Consider the following 25,072-nt stretch of genomic DNA (forward strand, 5'->3'; position numbering starts at 1 on the left):
TGATCGCTCGCGAGTCCGTGGATGTGAACCTTTGTTTTGTACAGAAGAATGGCTGCCATCTTTAGTTTTCGATGGATGTTTTCCGAAGAGATCGTGAATTCTCGTATTTATCGCGATATTTAATCACGTAGGAAACTCTCGAACAGTGAAATAACGTTGTCCGCGATGTAAAGAGTGTTCTGCCGTTCGTTATCGAAGCTGCCCTGGTGTCAGTTCCGTTGAAAAATGCTTGTGTTTACATCCAAGTTTAAAGTCAGCCTCTGTATTCCTGTCATATTAAGGTAAGCAAGTCATTTTCACGGGTTTTCGTGTACGGGAACGCTTGGGGGACGACGGTTTCACGCGGCAAACGATCGAATTCGCTCGAACTGTCATCGGAAACATAGTTGCAACAATACGTCGCTGTCCGTATTTATGAATCGTTTGTGACGTTCAAACGATCTTGTTAGCCAGTGTTTTTCTCGGCAAGTTGTCATCGTAGACGAGTGTTGATTACTGTGTTCCCGCGATTACGGTAATTTCTTTCACGGTTAATATACTGTGACGAGAGTTCGTCGGGCATTTCACTTAACCAAAAAAAATTTGTTCGCCGAACTTCGAACGGGATCGATCTTTCGTCTGTCGCGATTTGATTGTTAGACATTTTCGATCGGCTAATGGTGGTTGTTGTTGCGACGATTCTCGAGACGAAAACCGATTGTTTGAAAGACAGATCTGTTGGTGCGATTTTCGTGTCCGAATGGTGGCAACAATGGCTGATAAAATGGTGAGTGACTACAGGTCAACCACATCGTACACATACCACTCTACCCGGGGAATTTACATAGTTGTTAACGTCTACGTAGCCTTTCAATGTTCTTTATCCAAGGCACGACCAGTTCCCCACGATATTTCTCATAACTCCTCTCGTTTAACCCCTTTTGGTGACAGTACTATCCTCCATACGTGTCAGATCTGAAACAGCTTGTGTCACTTTTATTTATATTCGTTTCAGCCAGGCAAGTGACTTTCCATTTTCTTTGCGCACACACCTGTGTGCTCTAATCATGCTCGCTACAACGTCGATAAACTTGACAGGAGTGGTTCACGAAAAATTGCCAGGAGAAAGAACACGGTCACGACCGCAATGTCACTCGTAGCCAGCTTTAGCAGCGGAAGGCTACAACCAAGTTTTACGGTTGCCTTGTTCGTTGAGTATCTTTACAACCAGTGTCTGCCTGTTAAGGTATCTCGTCCACCGACTACGAGGGCATATCGATAAGAACCGAGCGAGATGGCGAAACAGATTTTTAATGTGCCCGCAAAGTGGCTATATAATATACATACTAGATAACTTGTCGAAAAGGAAAACCGAATGCTTGTTCTTTCGAGAAGACTGAAATTGATCGAAACGTCTGCATTCGGATTCGACTACTTTCATTCTAAGATAAGTATTTCAAAGCTCGAGTTATGAATTACGTTCTGAAAGTGTTGTTTATAGGGGAAGGTATCTGTAAAAGTTGGTTCAGAACGTCGACAGTGACATTGTCTCGGATGTGAGCGCAGAGGCTTGCATCCCGATCTGCTGAAACTTTGAAAAAAAGGCGGAAAAGAGAGAGTTCTGGATACAGTCGTCGAGACTGATTTTACGGGCGGGAATAGAAAAATCTGCTAGGCGGCGCTGGTCTCTCGCTCTTGAGTGCCGCCATGTTGCTCGCTCTGTTGCTCCTGTTGTCTCTCTCGCTCTTTTTCTCTCCGTGTCGTGTCGCCCCCTCCCCGGCATTTACTTTCGTCGGCCCCTCTCGTTCTCCTTTTTCTTGATCTTTTCGCGATCCCTACCAACACAGACATACACAACATTCACAGAGAGACCGTGTGTCTCTCCTATTTTCTCTTTCCACCCCCTCTTCCGCGAAACCTCTCGGCGCGTTCCTCTTTCCTGTCACGCTAAATTCCCTTCTCTGCATGTTTTGTATGTACCTTGGCCGAGAGAGAGCAGCTTGCCTGCATCCTCGAGATCCCCGATTTATCGATTCCCCAATCTTATTTTCTTCTTTAAATTCCTAGGGAATTTCTGGAGAATCTATTCAAATTATTACCTACGAACAGGTTAAGCTTTAATTAAACGGAGACTTCCGGCCTGATTACCAGGAAACACAAGAATCCTCAGAGCCAAGTTCCATCTCTATCTTGTAGTTACTCCGAATTCTAAACTTACTCGAGAATTCTTGTCTCGTATTTTTTAGTACTCCATTTCTAGAGAATTTCTGGGGAATCTAACTAAATTATTTCCTTGAACGCTTAGTTTTAAATAAAGCGCGAACTTCCGGTTTTGGTTACCCGGAAGTGCAAGAGTGCTGGGAGCTAAGTTCCGCAATTCTCTGTCTTGTAGTTTATCAGAACTTGTATTCTTTACTGTTCTATATCTAGGTAATTTTAGGGGAATTGTATTCGAATTATTGGAGAATTTCATGGCCTATTGGCGGCACGCAAACTTCCGGTGCCGACAATCCGGAAACGGAAGAATGCCTCTGGAGTTGGGCCACTCGAAATCCGATCCAGATAAGGAGATAACCTGGTTATGTCAGATTATCGGCGTCAGGGGGGAAATCGATGAGAAATCGTGTCGCTAATTACACCGGGGCGATAATGTTGCGGGTGTACACGCCGGATCAGGGATTAATTATCGGCCGTTCGAGTTCCATCGGATCGAATCGTATCGATCCGCGTTAATCCGCTGTGTCATGCAAGTTAGCCACGGATCAGTCGTCGACTAGATCGTCAAGCCCGCGGGCGAATCTTGCTTCCCCCCTCCCCTTAACAATGCACCAGCAGCCGCAGGGCTTAGCGTCGAGGATATCCTTCTTAATATTTAAATAATTCGTGGCACAGTCGTGTATGCACAGGATGTCTCGTTTTAATTTATCCGGCCGATTATCTTTGCATCTAGAGGTCGGCTTAGTCATACATGTAAATACATCAATCGCAGTGACGCTCATCCACCATGTTGGCTCTTTAGAGTTAGGCGGTCGATGTTAGCACTAGATTCCGGAAATTCATAAGCACTCGTCGATCCTCAGGCATCGATAAATCTTTCAGAGGTCCAGCGGTTTCTCTCCGCCTCTGGCCGGATCAAGCCACTTCCATGTAAAGTTGCTCGAAGTGCTTGTTGTAAAGTCAAATCTCTGGCTGGTTGCATGCGCAGCGTGGAAGGGGGTGCAGATATGGGGCTCGCGGGTGGTTGGCGGCAACCAGTGGCGCCGCAACCAATTTTTTTTTTCTTCGCAAATACCGATCGATCCCCTCCCTCCCATTATCCCGCCGCTATCGCTCCATAGAAAAACGCAGCCACCGGAGGAACTAACGACTCAATAAACAGCTCTCGGAAACGATCCTCCGCAGTTTTGTAAAACACTCCTGTAGATTTTCCTTTCAAGATAAAAAATATCTCGAAAGTTACCGATTTTTACAAATCTGCTACCTGGCTCAATTTTTACCCAGGCTTCTATCTCACCCTCTACGACCCCAATTTTTCTTCTAAGAAACGTATACAACCCGATCAACAAGTATTTCCCTCGGGTTAGCATTGGGGACTTCGAATTTTTAGCAGATTCTCGAGGAATGTGCAGGGGTAGGTGCGGGTGTACGAGACGGTGTTTCGAGAGTCAAGAGCTGACACACTCGAAATGTGGTCGATGGGTACGCCTCTGGTTGGTAGCATTTGTCGACACGAGGTGAAATCGTATCGACCGCAAGGGAAGTTTGCGCGGAGTGACGGGCACGCGCGACACACACACACACTCACACGTAGTAAACGCGCAGCCGATCCACGGGGAACCAGAAGAAAACGGTCGAAAGGCATGCCGTTTTTTCCAGGATGTGAAACCAGCATTCCTGGCGAAATTTTATTGCGCTCTATCCGCGAATCCGAATTGCCGCGAAACTTCTTGTAAATTGCTGTATCTACAACCATCCATCGTCCCGTCATCATTCTTTCTAGATATAACCCCGGGGTCATATGGATTTTTACCAATCCCCTCCATTTCACAATTCGCTTAAAGGAGGGATCTTAATATTTCCGTAATTTTGACTTGTTCGCGTTGCGTGCAGATATTTAGCTACCGGTGCAACTGGGTAAAAAAATATTGACGCGTTGCGTCTCTCAGATTCATTTTTCGACTCTCCAGTGGGCGGTTTTTGGGGCGGGGGTGGGGGATGGGCTTGATTTCGGTGGATTCCGTATGAAACTGGGTCGAACCGAGCAATCGCCCTGCCATTGTCCGTTTTATTAGCTCGCTGGTAAAGGACCGAGGCACTGGGATTTATACGGGTTGCTGATCCAGTCCCTGCGGTATCCATTACCATTGGCCACCTCTACTGACGTCATCGGGAAAGGTCCAATAGAACGATGTCAGTGCGTACGCACGGTCGAGCTGCTGCTGCTGCAACTCGCTTGCGAAGTGGCGACAAGCATGTCCTGTTGTGCCCTCGAATTTGTGTCATCGAGAGATAACTTGATTATCTCGCGATCACTGACTCCGGGCGAAATTGAATGCACCAGGTATCGCTTAAAAATCGGCGGAAATCCAATTATTCACATTTTTGAAAATTCTTGCAAAAGCTGTCGAATCGCAAAATTTTTAATACTGAACCTACCACTGTCGGTCAAATGACCGGTTTTATATTTTTCATTACGCAATTTATTGAAATTATGATATTTCAGAGGTTTCATCTTTCGATATCAAAATTTCTGGGTTTTGGTAACTGCGCGACGAAGTGGGAGAGGTTAATGCACAGTGGAGTGTATTGTTTGGAATATTTTACATCGTCGGTTACATGGCAGCATGATCGATTTACATCGAAGTTGATAATTCCTTTATCAAGTGCAAAACCTCGTATTAAGTTACATCGGTTGGTTGAAAGCGTTGTGGGGCGGGGGGCAGGACAACGAGCAACTAAAGCGGTGCATTGATCGATTCAGGGGGGGGGGGGGTTGGGGACGGTCGAAACTGACCAAATAAGAGAAGCAAGACTATTTTCTACGAAAAAAGGCAGAAACACGAGCCACCTCGAAACGAACGAAAATTTACAACGCAAATATTTTTAGAAAGAGGCAGTTTTAATCGTGTAAATATTTTACACGAGCCCGAAGCTTGTTGATCAACAAACAGACAAAGCTGGATGTCACGTACGGTAAACGGAAAAATTTACAACGCAAACACACACATTCAGCAAAATTAAAAAATATGAACCTCCTTCGAAAAATTCGAAGAGGCAATTAGAACGATGTAAATATTTCGCAGGAAACGAGAAGATTGTTGATCAACAAAACGGAGGAAGCTGGGTGTTACGTATGGTAAACAGGCTCGCAGTAAAAAATTGTGAACGCAGTTCGTTCGTGGCCCGTGCGTTTACTCGGAGCGCTATAGTGGTCCGAGTACATACTTGTTCGGGAACAACGTTTTCCCGCGGGTTCGGAATAGTCATGAATGGTTAAATATAGAAGCCACCGTTCCGACGAGAAATTCGCCGGGAATTCGCCTCTCGGCTTCGATCGAAAATCAAACGGCCGCGAGAATCCGCGAACGATTTCGCAAGATCCGTGCCGTGCAATGTGCCGATGCATTTCTTCACGGTGACGTCAGTCTGTATTAATGGTGCCCGCGGTTACTATGGGAACGATGTATCTGCGATGCACACGCTTCTTCGCGACTGCATAACCGACGTAGCGCGGAAACTTAAAATGGCGCGCGTCCACGAGACTATTTATTTTCGCAAGAAATTTATTGCTTTCTAAGCTTAGAATCCATGCTTCGCCAAACCGTTCAGGATTTTCAAGAATTTAAACGAATCATATTGAATCCAAACGTGAGTCAAAATTGACCGCATCACACTTTAACAAGTCTTTCATTTTTACTACGTAAAACATATTTGACTCTCGTGGAGTTAGATTAAAACACGGGTCGGAATAGACCCGGCACGGGTGAATTTTTACCGTGCTGTCATCTTGTTACCGAAAACGGTTTCTCATGTCTGGTTTCCAATTTTTTACGACGCCGGGTTGTGTAACTCTAGCCCGAGGAAAAGGAAGGATATCCTCAACATAAAACCGGGGAGAATTCGTTAAGAACCGGATCCGCGTTGCAATGAAATGTAATAAAATTTAGTCTGGTCGGGGGAGAGACAAGAGAGCGAGTGAGAGAGAGTGAGATTTGCCGGCGCGAGGGAAGGGGCGGGGAGAGAGAAAGAAATGAGCGCTTCTTGGTAACCTTGGGTGTAATAGCGGAGGTGCACAATGCTGGATCTTGGTCCCTTGTCCCCCCGTTCTTCCGAGTCACCCACGTAACGCAGCGCCGCGCCGCTCCAATATTGCGGGTAACGAGCGTCTCCCGATATCGATTTATTCAAACCTGTCGCGTGCCTTTTCTTTTCTCACTGACCAAAACTTTGCGACCTCTTGCCAACCAAACAAAAATAATTCAATCAAACAATTTCCCTTTTGAAGGTCGCCTTGACGGGATCCATGAAAAAATATTATTTCAACCCCGTAGTGTCGCCTGCAGGATCTGTAAAATTTCCAAAAAAGCAACTTGCAATTTCTTGGTCCGTTTTGCATAAAATTGGGACTTTTCGAGAAGAAAGATCCATTTTTTTTTTTTTAAATTTTAACTCGGACCACTTTCATAATTATGGGCACAATTGTTTGCGCAACGAAGCCGGTTATGCGAGCAGCAAATTTTCACCACATCTGGGAAAATGGAATGTCTTCGGACCGGCTAAGCATGGTCGCAGCCTCCCCTCGAACCGCGGTCGCATTCCTGAGTGACTAATCCACAGAACCGCAGCGCGGAGCTGCCGACGAACAGGAACAAAACCTGTCCGACAGTGGAGTCTACTCTTCTATCTACACCGTGGACGCATTCGCGTCTCTCATCTACGATCCACTCCACACTATCCCATTCTTTATCAATATTTAGTCCAACAATACATTTGAAATACAGTTTGTTAAATATTTGCCGAGTACGGGGACGCGAGAGCATGAAAAACAGATTGTAAAAGGCGCGGGTTCACTATCGCGACGCTCCTCTATGCATTTACATGCACGATCGTGTCCCGCGGGGCGGGGAGGGGCGGGGCGCAAGCGCTCTCTCCGCGAAATCGAGTGGTTGTTCTCGGCGACCGTCTCCGCTCGCCTTTTTACTGTGATTCCCGAGACGCGCGGAAAAAATCTCTCTCCTAAAATGATCGTTGCGAATATAATCGAACAGACAACAAATAATTGAAGATTCATTCATTTTTCTCGGAATGTCCATCAATTTTCCAGGCTCGGCCAAGTTGAAAGGATAAGGGGAAACATTTTTAAAATGCTCGGGGAGGTCGTAAAGATTCCATCTCTCGGTGGAAAAGCTTTCGCACGGTGGCATCGGGTTCTGCCGAGTGCACACGGCATTGTCTCGCATCTTGGTTCACTTCCACCGACGTTTCTCGTTCACTTCTCATTCGGCCCCGCCCCCCTGCTCCGTTGCCCCCGCCGTGCAGCCTCCGCGCGAGCGGGAGCAGGCGAGTAAAAGACGGCTCGCTGGCGGATAAAGGACAGCCTGATACCGGTTATTGGCGGGGACTGGCATATTTCACCGAGTGTCCGGCAATCAAGCCTTTATATACGGCTTACTGCATGATGTACGCTCTCGTGGCTCTCCCTCGCCGGTCTTAGGGAGCGAGCGAAAAGATAAACTTTACACCGAGAGACAGAGAAAAAGAGAGTGATGAGGGTGGGGGGAGAGTCCGCGAGGGAGGGGTGATGTTCGAACGGTTATTCAACGGCGTAGGGCTAGTCGCACAGGTACGGTTAGTATTCCCCGACGGTAGGAGACACCGTACTATGCCGGTATAGCTCTTTTCTTTATTTCCGCAATTGCGGCCATATTGCAGGGAACCGGACTGCGCCAAATTATCCCTCTCCTCGCATTAGTTTTCTAGATACATACTCCGATTCAAGGATTCGGAATTAATCGAGAATCTTCCAGGTTCGGAAATTGCGTAGGGACCTTCTAGGATAATTCTTAACAGTTGTCCAACTTATTCGGGCCCTTGCGGCGGTACCAGATCTTGCAACACAATTTATCGTATCACACAGACTCGACGTAATTTTTTCTCAGATTTAATCAATATTCTGCTAGGTTTTGTAAAATTGTCGAGAAAAGACAGTGGGGGAATTTCCAGCTTGGATACTTGGAATGGAAATGGCGGTCCCCCGGCCTAGACCAGTCGGCTAGTTCTTTTTGTTATTGATTTTCGCGGGCGGCGCGGAAATGTTGGGCAGGCATGCGATGCGAAAAATCGATATCGCGTGCGCGGTTCGTTATGCTCGAATTTCATTGTTCGTAACCCGCGGATAAGATCGCGCGGTTAGATGCGCATTCTAGCGAGCGGGATTTTAGGCTCGTTCCGATGATGTTTATGCCGGATAGCATTGGGTCTGCTAACGTCCTAGATTGACGCGCAATTTCCGCGTCTCTGTGTGCACGTACCGCCATTTAACTTTCCCCACCACGTTGCCGCGCTTTCCGTCCTCGTCGGCGACTGTTGTACGACGCTTAGGTCTACCAATGGTAGAGGATGACCAACGCGATTGATATATTCGCTAGTTTCGCTGAGCTTATTAGCGGGAAGTATTATAACTAGATAGAAAATGAACGTTTCGTGCATCGATCGTACAGAACAGGAGCCGAGCGAACTGTTAATAATTTCAGTATGTTGAAAATTGATGTTTCTACATTCCTCAATTTATGTATTTATCAGCAAATAATTTTTATTCCGCATGAAAATCCACGGTGCGTTAATTACAACTGCTTCCTCGAAAGAGTTGCTACTATAAAAAGGGGTTCGCAGAGTGAGGACGCAATATGGCGGAGTAGATGAATTTCTTTCCGTGTAGATGCTGAACTAGACTGTAGATCAGCGATGACCCAGGCGATCTTGTAAACTGTTTCTTTTGTCTATAGATTCTGACCGGTTCAGATGTGTTTTTCGATCATATCGAAAGATTAGATCGGTTACATCCGCGCGGTTATTGCCAGTGGGTTGGCTGCATGGCAATAGAATGCGCGGTTAGCCTGCGCACTAGCTGGTAGTGAAAGACCTACACCGTTTCCATGTAACGTAGCGCACTAGCTGCTAGAAAGAGACACCGTTTCCATGTAACGTAGCTCCGGCGAACGGGTCACAGCGAGAGCTTTGCACGCAGCGTTTCAAACTGTGCATGCTTGCTTGGCGAAACCCTAATTTTCTGCCGCAAAACGCAGACTGACAATGTCACTTTTTCATAAAGAAAAACATTATCACGGCTAATTCGTTTTATAAGATCCCATCTGGCAGCACTGCGAAACAATCTCGCAGCAGTCTGAAACATCAAAACAAACCTATTCCTCCAATTGACCCCTCCGCCATATTAGGTCACCTTGAAGACTGCCCTAAATTCTACAATGGTGTCTCTGAATGATCCCCAAAGAGTCTCCGAGTTCCTGAACATCAAATTTCTTTGGTTACATTTTTATTTATTTTTTGGCGGGAACGAGAGGGGTGTAAGATTCAGGCCGGCGGCAAATTTGAATTTTTATCGGTGACGATCGACCGGCAAACGGCTGTCGATAGCGTTGACGTTGTACGAGGATGAAACGGTTCGTGTGGGAGGTGACAGGGAGGACAGGGTTGTACGATAATCGTTCGGGAATAATTTTGGTTCGCGTCGAATCAATGCGAGGGTCGAGGTACGCCAAGTAGGTCGTCAGAAATCCCATTGCTGCCAACGCGACAAACCAGGCTGCAACGTTGCACGCTCGCGCGTTCTACTACGCGGCGAGCAGCTCGCCCGCTCGTTCATTTTCGCGTGAGCGTGCCGATACGGGGGGGGAGGGTGAGGCAAACTTCGGCCGAGAGACTCTCCGTTGCGTCGCGACCGCACCACAGCTGCTTTGCTTGCGTTCCTTCCGTAACTGCCTTTTACGTTAGAAAAGAATTCATCCAATCAATCAAGTTAAAAATCGCACAATCGAAATCTTTACAGTACACGACATTCGCTCGACGTGTTAGAAAAATTAGAAATGTATCCTGCCTCCCAGAAATGTGCAGACTGTGTTCCTAGAAAAATAAGTTTTGCGACCCTGAACAAAAATTAATGAAGAAATCAAAAAAATTGGTTGACCGCTTAACTTTTGAATGAACAGTCAACGACATCGTGATCTTCGTGAATGGCACTACGTATTTTTGACTCGATAGGGTTGTAGCCGATGCCAAGTCGAATTCAATGATCCACTACACTATGACCCGCGCGTGACCTTGAATCGGAAAATTTTGGCTCGGCGATTAGGAACGTTACAGTTCCAAATTTTGCTATCAATCAATTTACACATTCGGAGCAGAACAATGTTTAACTGTTTAATATGTATTTACGAGATAATTCGCTTCGTTGTAGGTCAACACTTCTCAGGTGCGTTTTTCTTTTTAATGAGGATGAGGCGCACCGTGCCCTTTTTTTCGAGAACGCGCGAAATGCTAACGCGCCTGCGTCGAGATCGACCTCTGACCTTTCTCCATGCAACTCTGTTCGATTATATTGCACAGAGTGACCCGAAACGCAGTGTCTCTCAACAATTTTTTTTTTTTGAGGCTGCGTTTACTCGACCGATTCGTATTCGTAATTGAAGGATGACGGGGGTCGTAAATTATTCTCCCCAGATTTGGAAAAGGGGATTGACGCAACGTCTAGAAAGTACGGTTATACAATGGCGTCACCGGCACCGGACGAAATTCACGCGTTTCACGAAAACGTATCGTTGCGCGTTTATCGGGCAGTTAACGATGCCATACGTAACCGTTGCAACGAGGTTATATTTAGTCGCGGGATGTGTATAGTTTTGTTTCTGCCGTGGGATCCACGCTCGCGTTTGGCAGTTTTCCTGATTTCTCGCCATCTGAAATAATACACTTGCCCGGGGGTTCTCAACCTCCTGAGAAAATAAACCGAATTTTTCATATAAATATTCGAACAGCCCCGGAACTAGTAAAGGGATAAACGAGGGGAACGGGCTCCATAAAAGTTTTATAAAAAGTTTAAAAAATCCTGTCAGGTGCTATAGTTCAAGCCAAGCAAACTCGAAGGGGTGATATAAAAATTTTTACGGGCTCACTAGAATCCCCAGTACACTACAGCCCCAGGACGTTAGAGCCCCAGGACTGAGGGGTTAACAGTTGGAGGTTTTATGTTGTCCTGCGTCAGATAGGGGGTTGGGGGAATGGCCCATCAGTTCATTAGGTTGCATTAATTGGTTTCGGCGAGGTACGGTTAGTTTTCAGCGCGAGATCGCGTCGCAACGGAGCTGAAAGATCGGGAGTGCATAACCTCGGTTAACGAACGGCTGTGTGGCCTCTGATTCGGCCGGGGAACCCGCCGCTGCCGTTTTGACAGTGCCGATAACGTCGTTACGATGCGCCCGGTCACGTGGCACAAGTCGTGATTCGCCAACATACCGACAGGTCTCGCAAGTCGCGACAAATTGCCAGCCGAGATACAGACCGAAATCATATCCTTTGGGAATGTCCTCCAGCAGAGAACGTTGAAGGAGAAAGTTGGAGGAAAGGGGAGTCCCCCTATACAATCTCGATACCTTCAGGGAAAATAACATGGTGGCGATGAAATTAATTACAGGTTTCCAATATAGACCTCAGGATCTAGCAGATGAAATTGCAACGTTAGTTGCGGGATAACTGATGTGGTGTATTGACATTGATTAACCAAAGGGGTGTTGTTAAGTCTTGGAGTAATTACTAGACTACGGATCTGGTGCATCTATGTATGTCAGAAAATGGGTGGGTGCAATTTAAGACATGCTAGAAATATCTTTAGCGAAAGAAAGGATTTATTACTTTGCATGGTCTCATTTTGTTAATAAAAAAAAGAATCATTAAGTAATCTCTACCGATCAGGATTCGCGGTTCACCCTGTATACCCTAGAACGACTAGAGCACCCCATGCGGCGAATTCCGGCACTAATCAGTCTCTGGATGTATTGCAACTTTGAAAAATTGCTTCTTGTTAGAAGCATCCATGATCATCTAAAAACCTTCCAGCAATTATAATGTTGTTAATGTTTTATTGAGACCACAGCAACGTAAGGTACATCTGACTATCCTGATTTCTAGGGGGTGCGATTATGTTATCGACTGGAACAGCTAGCCGATAAGTGACCAACAGCAAAATCTTTCCCTATTGAGCTCATTATTTTTGTCATTTACACTGTTTTAAAGAATGTTTCCGTCTAGCCCGTCATGCAGTATACGAAGTACAACAAATAGTGGACTGTCTGGTGAACTTTCCGGAAACTAGCGTTAGTTGGTTATCACCGGAAGGCCGTATCAATTATGGAAAGTCACGTATAGGCCATAGTTACCGTTACCATCGCACACACCGGATGTTGTACAACACTACGGTCTCCCTTGTCGCGTGGCAGCAGTTATTGCAATCTTTTTAAGGCAAATAAAATCGCGAATAGCCGCCGAACAATCGGTTCCGATGAACGGCGTTGATAACGAACGTTACTACTCGTTAAAATAGACACTATAGCTGCGAAGGATATAATAACTACATAATCCGGGCTTATCTTTTCGATAATAAATTACGTGCACGTCGGAAGCACTATGTTCTCGGCGATACTTTATCCGTATCGACTTTTTACGTTCGTCTTAACGCGTGCTTGTTAACACAAAATACAGAGAACATTGTAAAAACAATAAAAATTACAAATTGTTATGGGGACGAATTCTGCAGATTCTTCGAAATAGAATGATATATTTTTTACACTATTATAAATGTTTAAGTACGTTTAAACCAATTTTAATGAAGGAGAGAGACAAGCGACGATAGATAACGTTTTCCTAAAATTTTCCATTGGATAGAATACGATGTTTGCAGTGAAATGCAAGGCGCTCATAAGAGCACGTGCTGGCCACATGATCGTGTTTAAATTTCCAGAATAAAATCGCCTGGGAGAGTCATGCTCCTCTAAATTATGCGCCTGCGGTATAATCTCGATTCCTTCGGTACAGAGATGTTACAGTCGAGGTTGCGAAACATGAACGGCGGTTGTCCTCAGGGCCGTATCATTTTCTGCAGGCTCCGATATTTAATACGACTCAATATGTATTTAAAATACCACTATTAATTTCTTACACTTTTCCTCTACACGTAAATTATTGTATTCTAGATAAAGAAAACTTGATAATTGTACAAATTCTGGATCAATAAATTGCCCGTGTAATAAATAACGAAATGCGTCCGGGAAAGTCTTCAAGTCCAAAGAATTAGGAATATGATATTAAACTATTACATATCACAATTAAATATGACAATTGTCCAACATATTAGAGGGTGCTATTGCACCCAGAAATTCGTCCGGAACAATACGGCCCTGATTGCACTTGGAGTTATCGCGCGGGAGCATGGGACACGATCGGCAAGACAATAAAGTCATTATACAGACCGTAGCCTTGGTCCGAGGTTTATTGTTATCCCTACCGATTTGCATTCGTATCTCTGCAACAATTATATAAAAATTCAGCCGCGACCCGTTTACATTGCAAACGAGCATGTCCGACAAAAATCCGGGAATTCAGCGGCAATAGAAAAAGAACCAAGTCGTTAATGATGTAAGAAGAACGGCAGCAAATATCTGGTCCGTTCGATGCGTCACAGTAAATAATTCATGGGACGTTGTGGAAACGATGCATCGTCGGACAGCCGCGGGGGCTTATCGGCAATAAATATCGACACGTTCTGACATTGATGCATGACACGCATAAATAGACACAATAAGCTTTCCGATCCAGTTGCGTGATAACGCGGGCGAAATCAACTTTCGCGACTATTGCTTATCGATGCTCGGCCGCTATCTAAATTGAATTAGCCTCGGCATAACCGCAGATGTGCCCATAATTATGAAAGTGGTCTAACTCGTATGCGAAAGTCACACTATGCGAGGGTATTCACACCAAATGAATTCTTGATGAATGGAAATTACAATTGATTCAGATTAAAATAGTACGATGTGAAATAACTGATAAACTCATTCTTCATTTTAATTTTTACTTAGACCACTATGAAAGTCACACTATGCGAGGGAACGCTGTATTTCCTGTTTCGAGATGTTCAAAGGAAAAGGGTATAACGTCAAATGAATTCTTGATGAATGGAAATTACAATTGATTTAATTTAAAATAATGTGACGTGAACTAACTGATAAACTCATTTTTCTTTTTAATTTTTACTTAGACCACTTTCATAATTATGGGCACGAATGCAATCTATACGCCAGCGATATTATATTTAGGCCCATTTGAAAACTAGAAATATTTTAAAACAGTTCCAAGACTGTGTTCGCTGCCGGGTCAAGATTGACCCGGTCACCGCGAGACGTGGTTCTCATCCCTCCGGGGACGCCACTGTTGCACGCTCCTGGATTAGGTTTGGCTGTTTACATTGGCGCAGCATTATCCATCTTATTCGAGGAAATTGATCGAGTTAATTGATCAGGGTAGCTCGAGGCACCAAGAGGTGGCCGATGCTTAGGCACACTTGGCGCGTGTCCAGCTGTACGTGCGCTCTTGACACTACTCGATCACTATTATTACGTGACGCGCGTGATGCTTCTCGTCGTTAGACGATTCTTTCGTTTTGCAGAAACGTTTAATGTCGAATTTATTATCAAGAAAACTTTTTTATTTGAATATAAAAGTCGTTATTACACCCCCGAAATATTAGATTCTCCGCAGAACATGTTCTCAGGTTATTCAGGTTGCGCGATCGAATAACTCGAAATACTTTGGTCGAAAAATATGACGATCATCCTCGAACAATCCCTCTGTAGCGGGTAGGAAGTTCTTCTGGATCAATAGCGGTGTATATGTTGCACTGCCACGCCGTGGCTGCTGAATAGTTAATGCTTGTTGCAGGTTGAGCAACGTAGGCAGCATGATTCCCACTGTCGAACCGAACTCGTTCATTCTGTGTCAATGAATCCTATAATGACCTTTCACTTCATTTGTCATGCCCTGCCTCTGCGAAAATCTGGTCTCACGTACCGGGTGGTTGCAAAGTTACAGTTACATTACATTGGTTTGATTTTGCCGCGATGTTCACCTCGTCTGTACTCTGTACCCTAAGTCAGTACTTCTGAGACACCCTGTACGTGGTAGAAATAATCACTAGACTGCGGATGTTCCTGCAATTTTCATTTTTTGTGTAGGCACAGATCCGCAATAAATAAATATTCTACTAGTAAGGGTCCACTAAGGGTAGAATTTTATATTCTACCCTTTCTTGAAAATTTTCGGAAGCCATAACGCATAAAGATCTGCAGTCCAATAATCATATAATGTCTTGAATGTGGGGAATGTTTATATTCTCCTGTAGCGTCGCGGGACGTTATGGAGATAAAACAGACATAACCTAAATAAATGCAACTAAGGTTAGCTAGAGGTTTCTTGTTGTAGGTTAACTGTTTCTCTTGACATCAAAGAAAGTGTATGTTCATGTTCTGAATGGACAGCTCAATAAAAAGATAGTTAACCAACATGTGTTCGTTTGTTGCAGCCTATGGTTCAGGATCCTCAAATAGCGGAATCGAAGAGCGCGGTACACGGCGACGCTGCCGGCCGAGGATAACCGTTCGGTCAAAACTCGCTCCAGTTTCCCAGTTGTCGTGATCGAAAGGCCTCCAAAACGTCGACCCCGTCGGTGATCAAGTTATCGGGGGGTGGAACAGGTGGGGGTGGGGAGCAATTGTCCCCAGGGCCTGGCCCACCTCCCCCGGTGTCCCCAGCCGAGCGTGCCGATGAACAGAAGAAAAACGATGCGGTTGCTTCATCGAAATGCGTCGACAGCAGCTTCCCGCAGGCTGGTGAGACCACCATGAGCTTCGTTTTGCAGTTGGGAACGGTCGAGACACCTGTGGAGAAGAAGAACGGTAGCAGCCACCAGTCATCATCGTCATCCTCTACATTACTGAGCCAGGATGGGTCGAGCGTGGTGGTTGAGGATGCCGGCAAGTCTCAGATCCTTCAATGTTTGGAGGCGGCGGCGCCGGAGATCCCATCTGGCCACGTGATATCCTTCGCCACGATGAAATCGGTGAATCTCACTTACCCGGTCGCTAAATCAGCTAGAGAAATGCAGAGGATCGGTGGGTCTCAGACGAACACCACTCAGGTGCTGACGACTCGTGTGATCTCGCAGAAGCTACCATCTACCGGTCATCCGACACTGAACGCCGGGCCCCACGTGACCCACGTGCCGGTGAACTCGCAGACGTTATCATCAGCGGGGAACGGAGTGGCGCACGTGTATCCGTTGCAGTATGCAGCGTCGGTGCAGAGCAAACAGCTTCACAATAGGGGCCAGGTGATAGAGGGTAGTAAACAGCAGTCGCAACAACAACAGCAGACTGTTGTGGCAGGTCTGCAGGGTAACGTGCACCAGAAGACGACGCAGCAACAGGTCACTTCGCAGCAGTTGGTCACCGGGAACGCGGTGAAAACGATCAGCACGTCGGTGCCGAACATTCAGAGGATACACGTAAAGACGCAGAATCTCGTTGGCCAGGCGCAGACCGTGAATCTACAGAAGGTGAAGACCGTGAACGCTAACCAGGCGGTCGCCGTTCAGAGGAATTCGTTGCCGAGGATTCAGACGGTGCAGAAGGGTCAGACCGTGCCGACGCCAGCCTCGACGAACCAGTTCACGGTGAACACGGTGAACAACACGACGGCGGTGCAGAGAGGCCAGCAGCAGGCTGGGAATACGAATCTCCAGAAGGCGCAGGGGACGCAAAAGATGGCGCAGCAGGTGTACAACAATCAGAAGGTGTCCGGTCAGGTACTGACCGGTCATCCGAATCATAAAACGCAGCATCAACAGATAGGAAATCAGCAAGCGGGTTTGCAGAAGCTGCAGGGCCAACAGCAGAAGAACCTGGCTGTCACCAGGCAGCAACAGACAAGCACAATGAACAATGTACAGAAATCTAGCAATTCTGTAGCTGGTATACAGAAGGCGCAAGCGCTAGGACAAGTGCAGGGTCAGCAGCTGCCGCCGGTACAGGTTCCGAAGCACGTGCAGCAGGTCCAACAAGTACAGTCATCCTCGCAGAGGATCCCGCAACAGTCCACCGGACAGCAAAAGTCCCAGACACTCGCGACGGCGAATTCTAATAGAGTGCAGGGGCTGGCGAACGTCGGCAAAAGCAACAGCGTATCGAACATCGCTAAGATGCAGCAGAATTCGAACCTGCTGACAGGTACCTGCAAACAGCCGCAAGTAATCTCACAACCGCAACAGCAGATCCACGTGCAGGCGACGTCCTCGCCTCAGCTGCAGCAGCAACTGTTGCAGCAGACCCCGCAGCCTCAACAGCAAGTTACTGGTAAACAACAGGGGAACGCGGGTCAGCCGGTGCAGAGAAGCCAGAGCATGGCGAACGTGCACCAAAAGGTAACCGCTATTGCAACTATGCCAAACAATCAACGTACCCAGGTGGCGAACTCGAAGGCACAGCAGCAACAGCAGATGGTGATGAGAGTGGGCGTACAGAAGACTCAGGGCCAGGCACTGCAGCAAGGGAACTTGAAAAGCATCCCTCAGAAGGTCGCGAACACCGTGAAGACGTCCAACGCCTCGCAGAACGCTGTCCAACAGCCTCTGCACAGGAACACGACCTCGCAGCCTGTGAAAATCATTCAGCAACAGCAGAACGTTATAGGCCCGCAGAACACCCAGAAACAACCAGGCTGTATCAAGACCATACCCCCGCAGAAATCCGCGCAGAGGAATCATCAGCAGAAAGTGACCGGTATCAAGACCTCGTTGAACACCAACGTGACCGCAGTGAAGGGCCAAGGACCTAGCACCGCGGTCCCGCAAAAGTCCAGCATCAAGACTCTGTTACCCCAACAACCCGTCACGCAAAACATGCTCGTGCACAAAAGCCAACCGATCAAAATACAACAGCAAGCCATCCAGCAGAAACAACAGCTCATCATGACCTCACAGTTTCCTCAGCAGGTCCGACAGCAGTCTGGACAGATTAAGACCCTGCTGCCGGTTACCAGCACGGAACCTCGCAAGGAAGTCGAGAACAAGTTAGTATTTCGTGGAATTTCCAATGATAATTTTATATACAAAGACCAGCCAAGTAATCGGAAATTGTTGTATGTTTAGAATCGAGTCGGAGCCCCGAGTACCTGAAGAAGATGACCATCAAGAGCCAGCGCCGAAGTCTCCAGTGAGAAGAATGCCCCACCCCTACGAGGTAACCTATGTACTGTACTGTCCCAATAACATGGCACTGAAACGGGTCCGAGCATTCGGTAAGACGTCGAATTTCTCGTTACAGTGTCTCCAGTTTGTATTGCAAGATCACAACTATGTGGCTCCACCGCCGAGGTCACCATCGCCTCCGACACCACCACCCCATCCGAAGCAACAGGCCATCAACGGTGCTGGAAGTTCTGCAGCAACTTCTCAGCACACTTACATGTTTGGCCAAGGTACTTGTCGTTAGATCAGCGTTTCTCAAGCTACGGTAAATTCTTGATGGACTGCCGATCTTTATGCAAAAGAATAATAAACGTCCGAGTCGATTGTGGAAATTTAAAAATCAACATTTCGTGCTTAATCAGTTAAAAAGTCGAAAGTTTACACTTTAATGCGAAATATATATTTGCTAGAATAGTCAACATCTTTGTTTATGCTTAGAATACTAAATTTCAACTGTCTAATTTTTAATAAGCCGTGAAATGATGGGTGCTACCTCACGGATGCTTTAATAGATCGGTGAGAATGAAGAAGGTTGAGAAACGCTGCACTAGAATATAGTGGAACAGGTGTTCATAATTTCATTGATTACAGTTGTGAGCGGTAGCAACGTGGAGGATGATGCAGCCAGCGCTATCAGCAGTGAAGCTGGCAGAGAGGTAGAGCCTGAAGGCGAAGAGACAGAGACTGCTCCTGAGGGTGAAGGGGACGACGAAGACAGTGTCACTAGGTGCATATGGTAAGTATGATTAGCCACTAGAATCCAGTGTGATCATTGAACAAATCGTTCAACGGAATTGTCTCACGTTTTCAGTGACTTCGAACACGACGATGGATACATGATCTGTTGTGACCGCTGTCTGTGAGTACTCCTCATCCTACGATTAGGTCTGGATCAGGCTTGGACATTATTCGAGTAGTATATTCGTCAAACGAAGATTCGAACGATGTTTTATTTAGCTAGATGTTACCAATGGAATAAGTTTTTATTTATTTATTATTTTGTGTACCTGAATAAATTGTTACTTGAACCGTTCGTCGAACGCTCTCTAACGGGAGCTTTTCCTACAATCGACACTGTCATCATTTACTCCTGCGGAGAATTGCAATCGCAGGTGTACCATAATGTGGACGGAAGAAGAACAATTTCGAGGAGCAATGTGGTTGTATTAGAAAAATTCATGGACCCTAATAGACTCGTGGGGTTTCAATATTTCCACAAGTATAAAAGTAAAATCTCATCGCAACCTGTTTACAATTAATTGGAGTCTATGTTTTCGCGAATGAAATGTGTCCAAGCCTGAGGTGTGTAAGGTGCAGCGCTTGAAACGGTTACGAAAATAACTGAGTAAATTCAGGTGGTGCAGTTAAGGGGGTAGACCCGTTTCCAGGACTGCAAGGGTGCAGGATGCGCTTTCTCACTTCTCTATAATGCAAAGATGCGTAATTTGCATCATTTGGCAGCACGTAGCTGTCGCAGCATTGTGCTTCCGAATAATGCAAATTACTGCGGCCTAGATTGATCTTTTATCGAGCGCTTGTGGCTGCTGAGAAACCCAATCTTTGCATTATCGAGAAATGAGAAGGCACATCCCTAACCCTTGCGATCCTGGAAACGAAACTACCCCCTTCGCTCCCTGTACATTTAAAGTTTTCAAGCCCTGCGTAATTGTGTGGCAATGGTGTTTCGATGGTTCACGGTGTACGTACGCTGTTCCAGGGTGTGGCAACACGTGGATTGCATGGGGATAGATCGCTCGAACATTCCCGACGAGTATCTTTGCGAGATCTGTCGTCCGCGGCGCGTAGATAGGCAAAGGGCCCGCGCCCTTCAGATGCGAAAGCGCGAGGAGTTGTTGAACTCGGACACGTCTTCGGACACGTCGTCGACGAGCTCGGCGGACACCGACGTCGGTGTGAACGCGATCCCGAAGAAACGTACGTTGCCACAACAGCAACAGCAGCCGCAGCAGGTACCCAGGCGGAAGTCCGATCCGCCGCCGCAAGTAAGACGTCTGAACAATAATAACAATAACAATAATAACGTGGCGAAAAGACAGAGGAGGGATTCGCATCCGAGACAGTCGAGCGCCGTGCGTAAGAAAGAGGCAACGAAACGAGGACCGGGTAAACGTAAACCGAAACGTCGGATGAGCGTCGAAGACAAGGAAGAGGAAACTCAGGACTCGTGGAGCTCGAACGTGGCGCCGTTAAGGCAATGGATCGAGCGATACGAGGAGGCCGTCACGAATCATTATAGCCCCGAGCTTAGGGCTCGGATATCCTCCATCAAAGTAAACGGCACGCACAGCGACCTCAGGCAGAGCAACATGAACGTCATCGCGTCCGGGAAGTGTCGACTGAACGTCCACAGTAATAACGTTAGGGTAAAAGACTTTTGCTGTCTGCATTTTTTCTACAGTAACATTGTATTACAGAATATTTATTTATTGATTGATTGATTTGTTTGTCCTCTCAGTTTTTGGTAGCAACGATGTACCTGCCGCCTAACACACCGGTGGTGGAGCTAAGGGGCAAGTACATGTTGAGTACGCAGCACCGACCGTCACATCCCCAAGGTAGACAGCACACACAGAGGCCGGGCCCCTTCGTGTTCTTTTACCGGTTGCCACGTGACGGTACGGAGGTGTGCGTGGACACGAGAACGTACGGGAACGACGCCCGGTTCGTGCGGCGTAGTTGTAAGCCAAACGCGGAAGTGAAGCACTGTATAGAGAAAGGAACGTTGCATTTGTATATCGTGACCACCACCGCGATCGAGAAGAACGCCGAGATCACGATCAGGCACGAGCAGCATGACCTGCTGCTGTCGCCGAACCCGAACGGCCCGATGGTGCCGATCGTGTGCGCGTGCAACAACCCAAGGGAGTGTCAGATCACCTCGGTGAACCAGCTGACCAGAAGAGGTAGCAACGGGGCGCTAGTCGAAAATGCCGAGTGAGTTCCAAAATTTTTTGCGTCGCTTTACACGTTGACTTTAATGGAGAGAGAGAATTAGACAATATTTTAAAAATTTATTACGATTTGTGTGCATGGTGTCAATTAGATTATCATTTATATTCGTAATATGACTTGTAACACCCTCAGTGGCCGCGAAAGGAGACGGAGGGGCAGACGGAACACAGTCTGCGAGGACAGCGACTCATCCACAGCAGCGCCAAGCACGAGCGTCGCGCAACCGACGCCTCCCCCGGTAACACCGGCGCCGTCGGTGTCACCAGCGCCAGCTAGAAGAACAATTACCACCACGGTGGCGACGGTGACCCGACAACAGACGCCTAAAGAAGAGCCGCCGGCTCCGCCAGTTCCACAACCTCAAACATCCCCGAACTCGACTCCGGTAACAGTTTCGGAGACGAAGAAAGACAAGAAGAAGATGACGAGGGAAGAACGGAAGATGGAAGCAATCATGAAGGCGTTCGAGAGGCTGGAGAAAGCGGAGCAGAGGAAACAAGAAGTGCAAGCTAGGAACGCGCAAAGAAAAGAATCCGGCAGCACGCACAGCGACAACGAGGACGTTGCACCGATGACGTTAGCACCGAAGCAGAAGCAGCAGGGTTCCGACAGGCCTCTGAGGCGAAAGAAGAGGAAAGGTAGAACCAGGACCACGTCTCAATCGCAGAGCGGTAGTCGGAGGTCCAGACTAAACTCTGCCGACTCTGATCTATCATCGGGAGAAGAGAGTACTTCGATGCAATCGCCGCCATTGTCGAGTCAGAACCATTCGCAAACCCGGGACGCACCTTACTCCGCTCATTTACACACTCCAGCTAAAAATACGAATGACAATGCGACCACCGTGTCCGCCCATCAAGGGATACCAACAGCTGCTGGTCTGCTGTTGGCTCTGGCGAACTCTAACGCACCTGGGCCTAGTTCTCCACCTCTTCAGCAACCGACGCCAGTTAAAAGTCCCACCTGCGACAGCGGAGCGAGTAGCAGCTCCCAGAGCTCCACTCCACCTACGCCATTGTCTTCAGCGTGTTTATTAGTGGCTGCAGCGGTCGGTCCGCTGGCACCAGGCTTCAAATTCCCGAAAACCAAGAAGGTCCTGATGAACGAGTGGCTGAAGGAATCGCCTGACCCGCCTCAGACCAACGTGCCACAAATCTCCCCGCTACCAGCCTTGCCCTCGACGCCGCTCTCCAATTCGATCAACCCTCTATGCAGGTCCTCAGACTTCTCCCTGCCCGCAGATTCATCTGCGGAATTCCTTAGCCAGAGCTACGCGGCTAAGAGCTTAGCCACCCTTGTCCAAGCCGCCAATTCTGTTTCCGGTATATGTGATTCACCGCCACAACGCAAGCAAACAGCTGCCGGGAACACTGGTTGTCCTGTTTCGTCGGGATCCGCCAAAAAGAGATGGCTTAGGCAAGCTATCTCCGAGGAGTGCGACTCGCCTAACAGCAGACCGGAAAGTCCTCCTGCTAGCGAGCTGGTCGCTCCCCCGAAGAAAAGGAGGATAGCCAGGGAGAGTTTGTCCTCGGATAACTACACTCCGCCTACCACGCCCACCATGCTGCATCCTGAAGCCGTTCCTCACGTTAGGTCGCTGTGTCCGACAGAGGTATGTGCGGGGATAAAATTGAGTGGACACTTTTAAAAATGATTTTATATGAATTTTCTCTTCCAGGACGATTACATCGAGCATCCGCAGTCCCCGCTAACAGAGCCGACGGACGATAGACAGCCCGAGCCCACGGAATCAGTGAAACAAGAAGAACCCTCGGAAGACAAACTTCGTCAGAAACTGTGCATCGAGATACCGGGTCAAAATTTTCACGCGAAGAGTATAAAGGACGAGGAGAGTCTCGAGATCGTTCCGATGGACGTATTAGTCAAAGAAAATAGCATCGAGTTAAAGGTGGAACCAAAAGAAGAGAACATGGACTGCGAGTCTACTGAACATTTTGACTCGAAGCCCGTCAAGGACGAGTTTCGATTGATCAAGAGCGAGATAGATTACCAGAGGGACAGGGTGAAGAAAGAGCACGTAATCAAAGAAGAGATCGTGCAGATTGAGAAGGGCACGGTGGAAATAGTGGATCGGAACGAGGAAGGCGACACAGAAATGGAGGATCTGAGCTCGCCAATCGATGCGATCGAATCGGACGCCATCTTGAAGCAGCGAGTGGACGAGATGAGGTTAGAATTCGGTGGCGCTATCACAGAGATGGAGAACGACAAGTCCGAGGACGACGACAGAAAGCAGGACAGCGTCAAGTCCGACGACAACATGTCGATCGACGAGTTCGACGTTGAGGCTCAGATGAAGAAGATCACGGGGGACGACGGGGACGACTACAAGGAGAAAGTGGACACCAGTTCCGAGAAGGATAAGAGCATGGATGGGATAGAGGGTCTGATGGAGAGCTCGAAAGAGGACTCTGAGTCCGAGGACAAAGACCTCGACGACATCAAATATGAAACATCGTTCAAGTCTTTTAGTATAGATCACGAAGAAAGAATGTTCAAGGAGTTCGAGAGTAAGCCGGGGCAGGAGGACGTCGTGGATCACGATACGAAGGAGCTGGAGCAGACCGAAGAATCTCAGAAGGCAGACCAGTCGTCCGTTTTCGTAGCCTCGTCGGAGGAGTCCATCTTCGAGTCCACGTCCTCCAACATGGACACGGAGTCCATCGCCGAGCCACCGAAAATATTTCATTCCATTCCACCATTGAGCGAGAGGATTCGCAAGAAGACGGAGGCTAGCACTTCAAAGAGCCAGCTAAACTTCGAGGCAGCCATCATCGAGTCTACCATCGACATAATATCCTCTGACGAGTCTAAGAACGGCGAGCAGAAGTCCATGTTGTCCACAGCACTGAGGGAACTGTTGGAGGCCAAGCTGGACGACCTGGCGCCCGAAGAGGCCAAAGAGGAAACCGTCGATGAGAATAGTACCACTTTCACTGAGCCGAAATCTGAGACTTCGGAGCAAAGCAGCGTGGACGTGCCAGATGCTTCGAAAGCTGCTCCTCAGGAGGCTCCCGTCGAGGAACCTCCGGCTAAAGAGGAAGAGGTCTCACCGGTGAAAGAAGTGAAGAGATTGAAGGATCCCAGAACCGTCGTTCCAAACAGTATGCCTGCGCCTGCATTTAAGCCCGACGGGAACCCGCCTGTTAAGCGGAAGGTTAGTATGCTGAGACATAGCTTTTACACTGGCGTGCAAAATTTAAAAATTGGTAGAATTCTAACTTGAGGTTTTCATGATTTCAGTTGTCCATATCAGAGTATCGGAAACGTAAGCAACAGTCGTCCGGTACTCCACCGGATCCTGAGCCATCCTCCAACGACGCAACCTTCACGGACAAGGGAAGTGCGAGGGGCAGATCAGATAGTGCAAGTAGTGGCACCTCGTCCCTTAGTTCTGATGAAGAGGCGTCCAAGATTCCCTCCCTCTCCCTCGATCTACCAGGCCTCACCGCGTTACCACTTTTCAACAACGCTGAGACGGAGGAGAAGAAAGGTAACGGTTAGTACAAAGGTTCGGTCACAGTGTAAACCAAAGGTTGTCACGTTTGATAACGCTATTTCGATTGTTCAGGAGGTGAGGAAGGTACCATGGGTTGGTCGGCAGCTCCAACTCTAGTCGAACGCCAGCGGGAGAACCTCACCGAGAGATTAAAACGAGAATTTGGTCTGTTCCTGAGCGACGACGAAGAGGAGAGAGCTCGCAAGCAGGGTAAGTGTCTCACGTGGAACGAC

General features: G+C 47.5%; 1 protein-coding gene across 5 annotated transcripts in view; it reads left to right on the top strand.

Annotated features, from left to right (window-relative positions):
• The first annotated feature begins 20 nt into the window (after positions 1-20).
• Positions 21-25,072, top strand: part of Upset (SET domain-containing protein upSET) — a 31,968-nt gene continuing 6,916 nt past the window's right edge. Inside the window, exons 1-12 of one of the 5 annotated variants that reach the window (XM_076444053.1) lie at positions 21-281; positions 15,626-18,168; positions 18,248-18,347; positions 18,423-18,576; positions 18,938-19,082; positions 19,158-19,205; positions 20,064-20,730; positions 20,823-21,301; positions 21,452-22,931; positions 22,998-24,497; positions 24,584-24,839; positions 24,912-25,049. In XM_076444053.1, the coding sequence (XP_076300168.1) occupies positions 15,944-18,168; positions 18,248-18,347; positions 18,423-18,576; positions 18,938-19,082; positions 19,158-19,205; positions 20,064-20,730; positions 20,823-21,301; positions 21,452-22,931; positions 22,998-24,497; positions 24,584-24,839; positions 24,912-25,049 (7,192 nt within the window). In that variant the 5' untranslated portion in view covers positions 21-281; positions 15,626-15,943. Of the gene's footprint in view, positions 282-15,625; positions 18,169-18,247; positions 18,348-18,422; positions 18,577-18,937; positions 19,083-19,157; positions 19,206-20,063; positions 20,731-20,822; positions 21,302-21,451; positions 22,932-22,997; positions 24,498-24,583; positions 24,852-24,911; positions 25,050-25,072 lie in introns of those variants that run through there. The other 4 variants (XM_076444055.1, XM_076444056.1, XM_076444057.1 and 1 more) reach the window with 4 other exon arrangements.

Source organism: Lasioglossum baleicum, chromosome 20, assembly GCF_051020765.1.
Source record: "Lasioglossum baleicum chromosome 20, iyLasBale1, whole genome shotgun sequence".
In the NCBI taxonomy this organism is placed as follows: Eukaryota; Metazoa; Arthropoda; class Insecta; order Hymenoptera; family Halictidae; genus Lasioglossum; species Lasioglossum baleicum.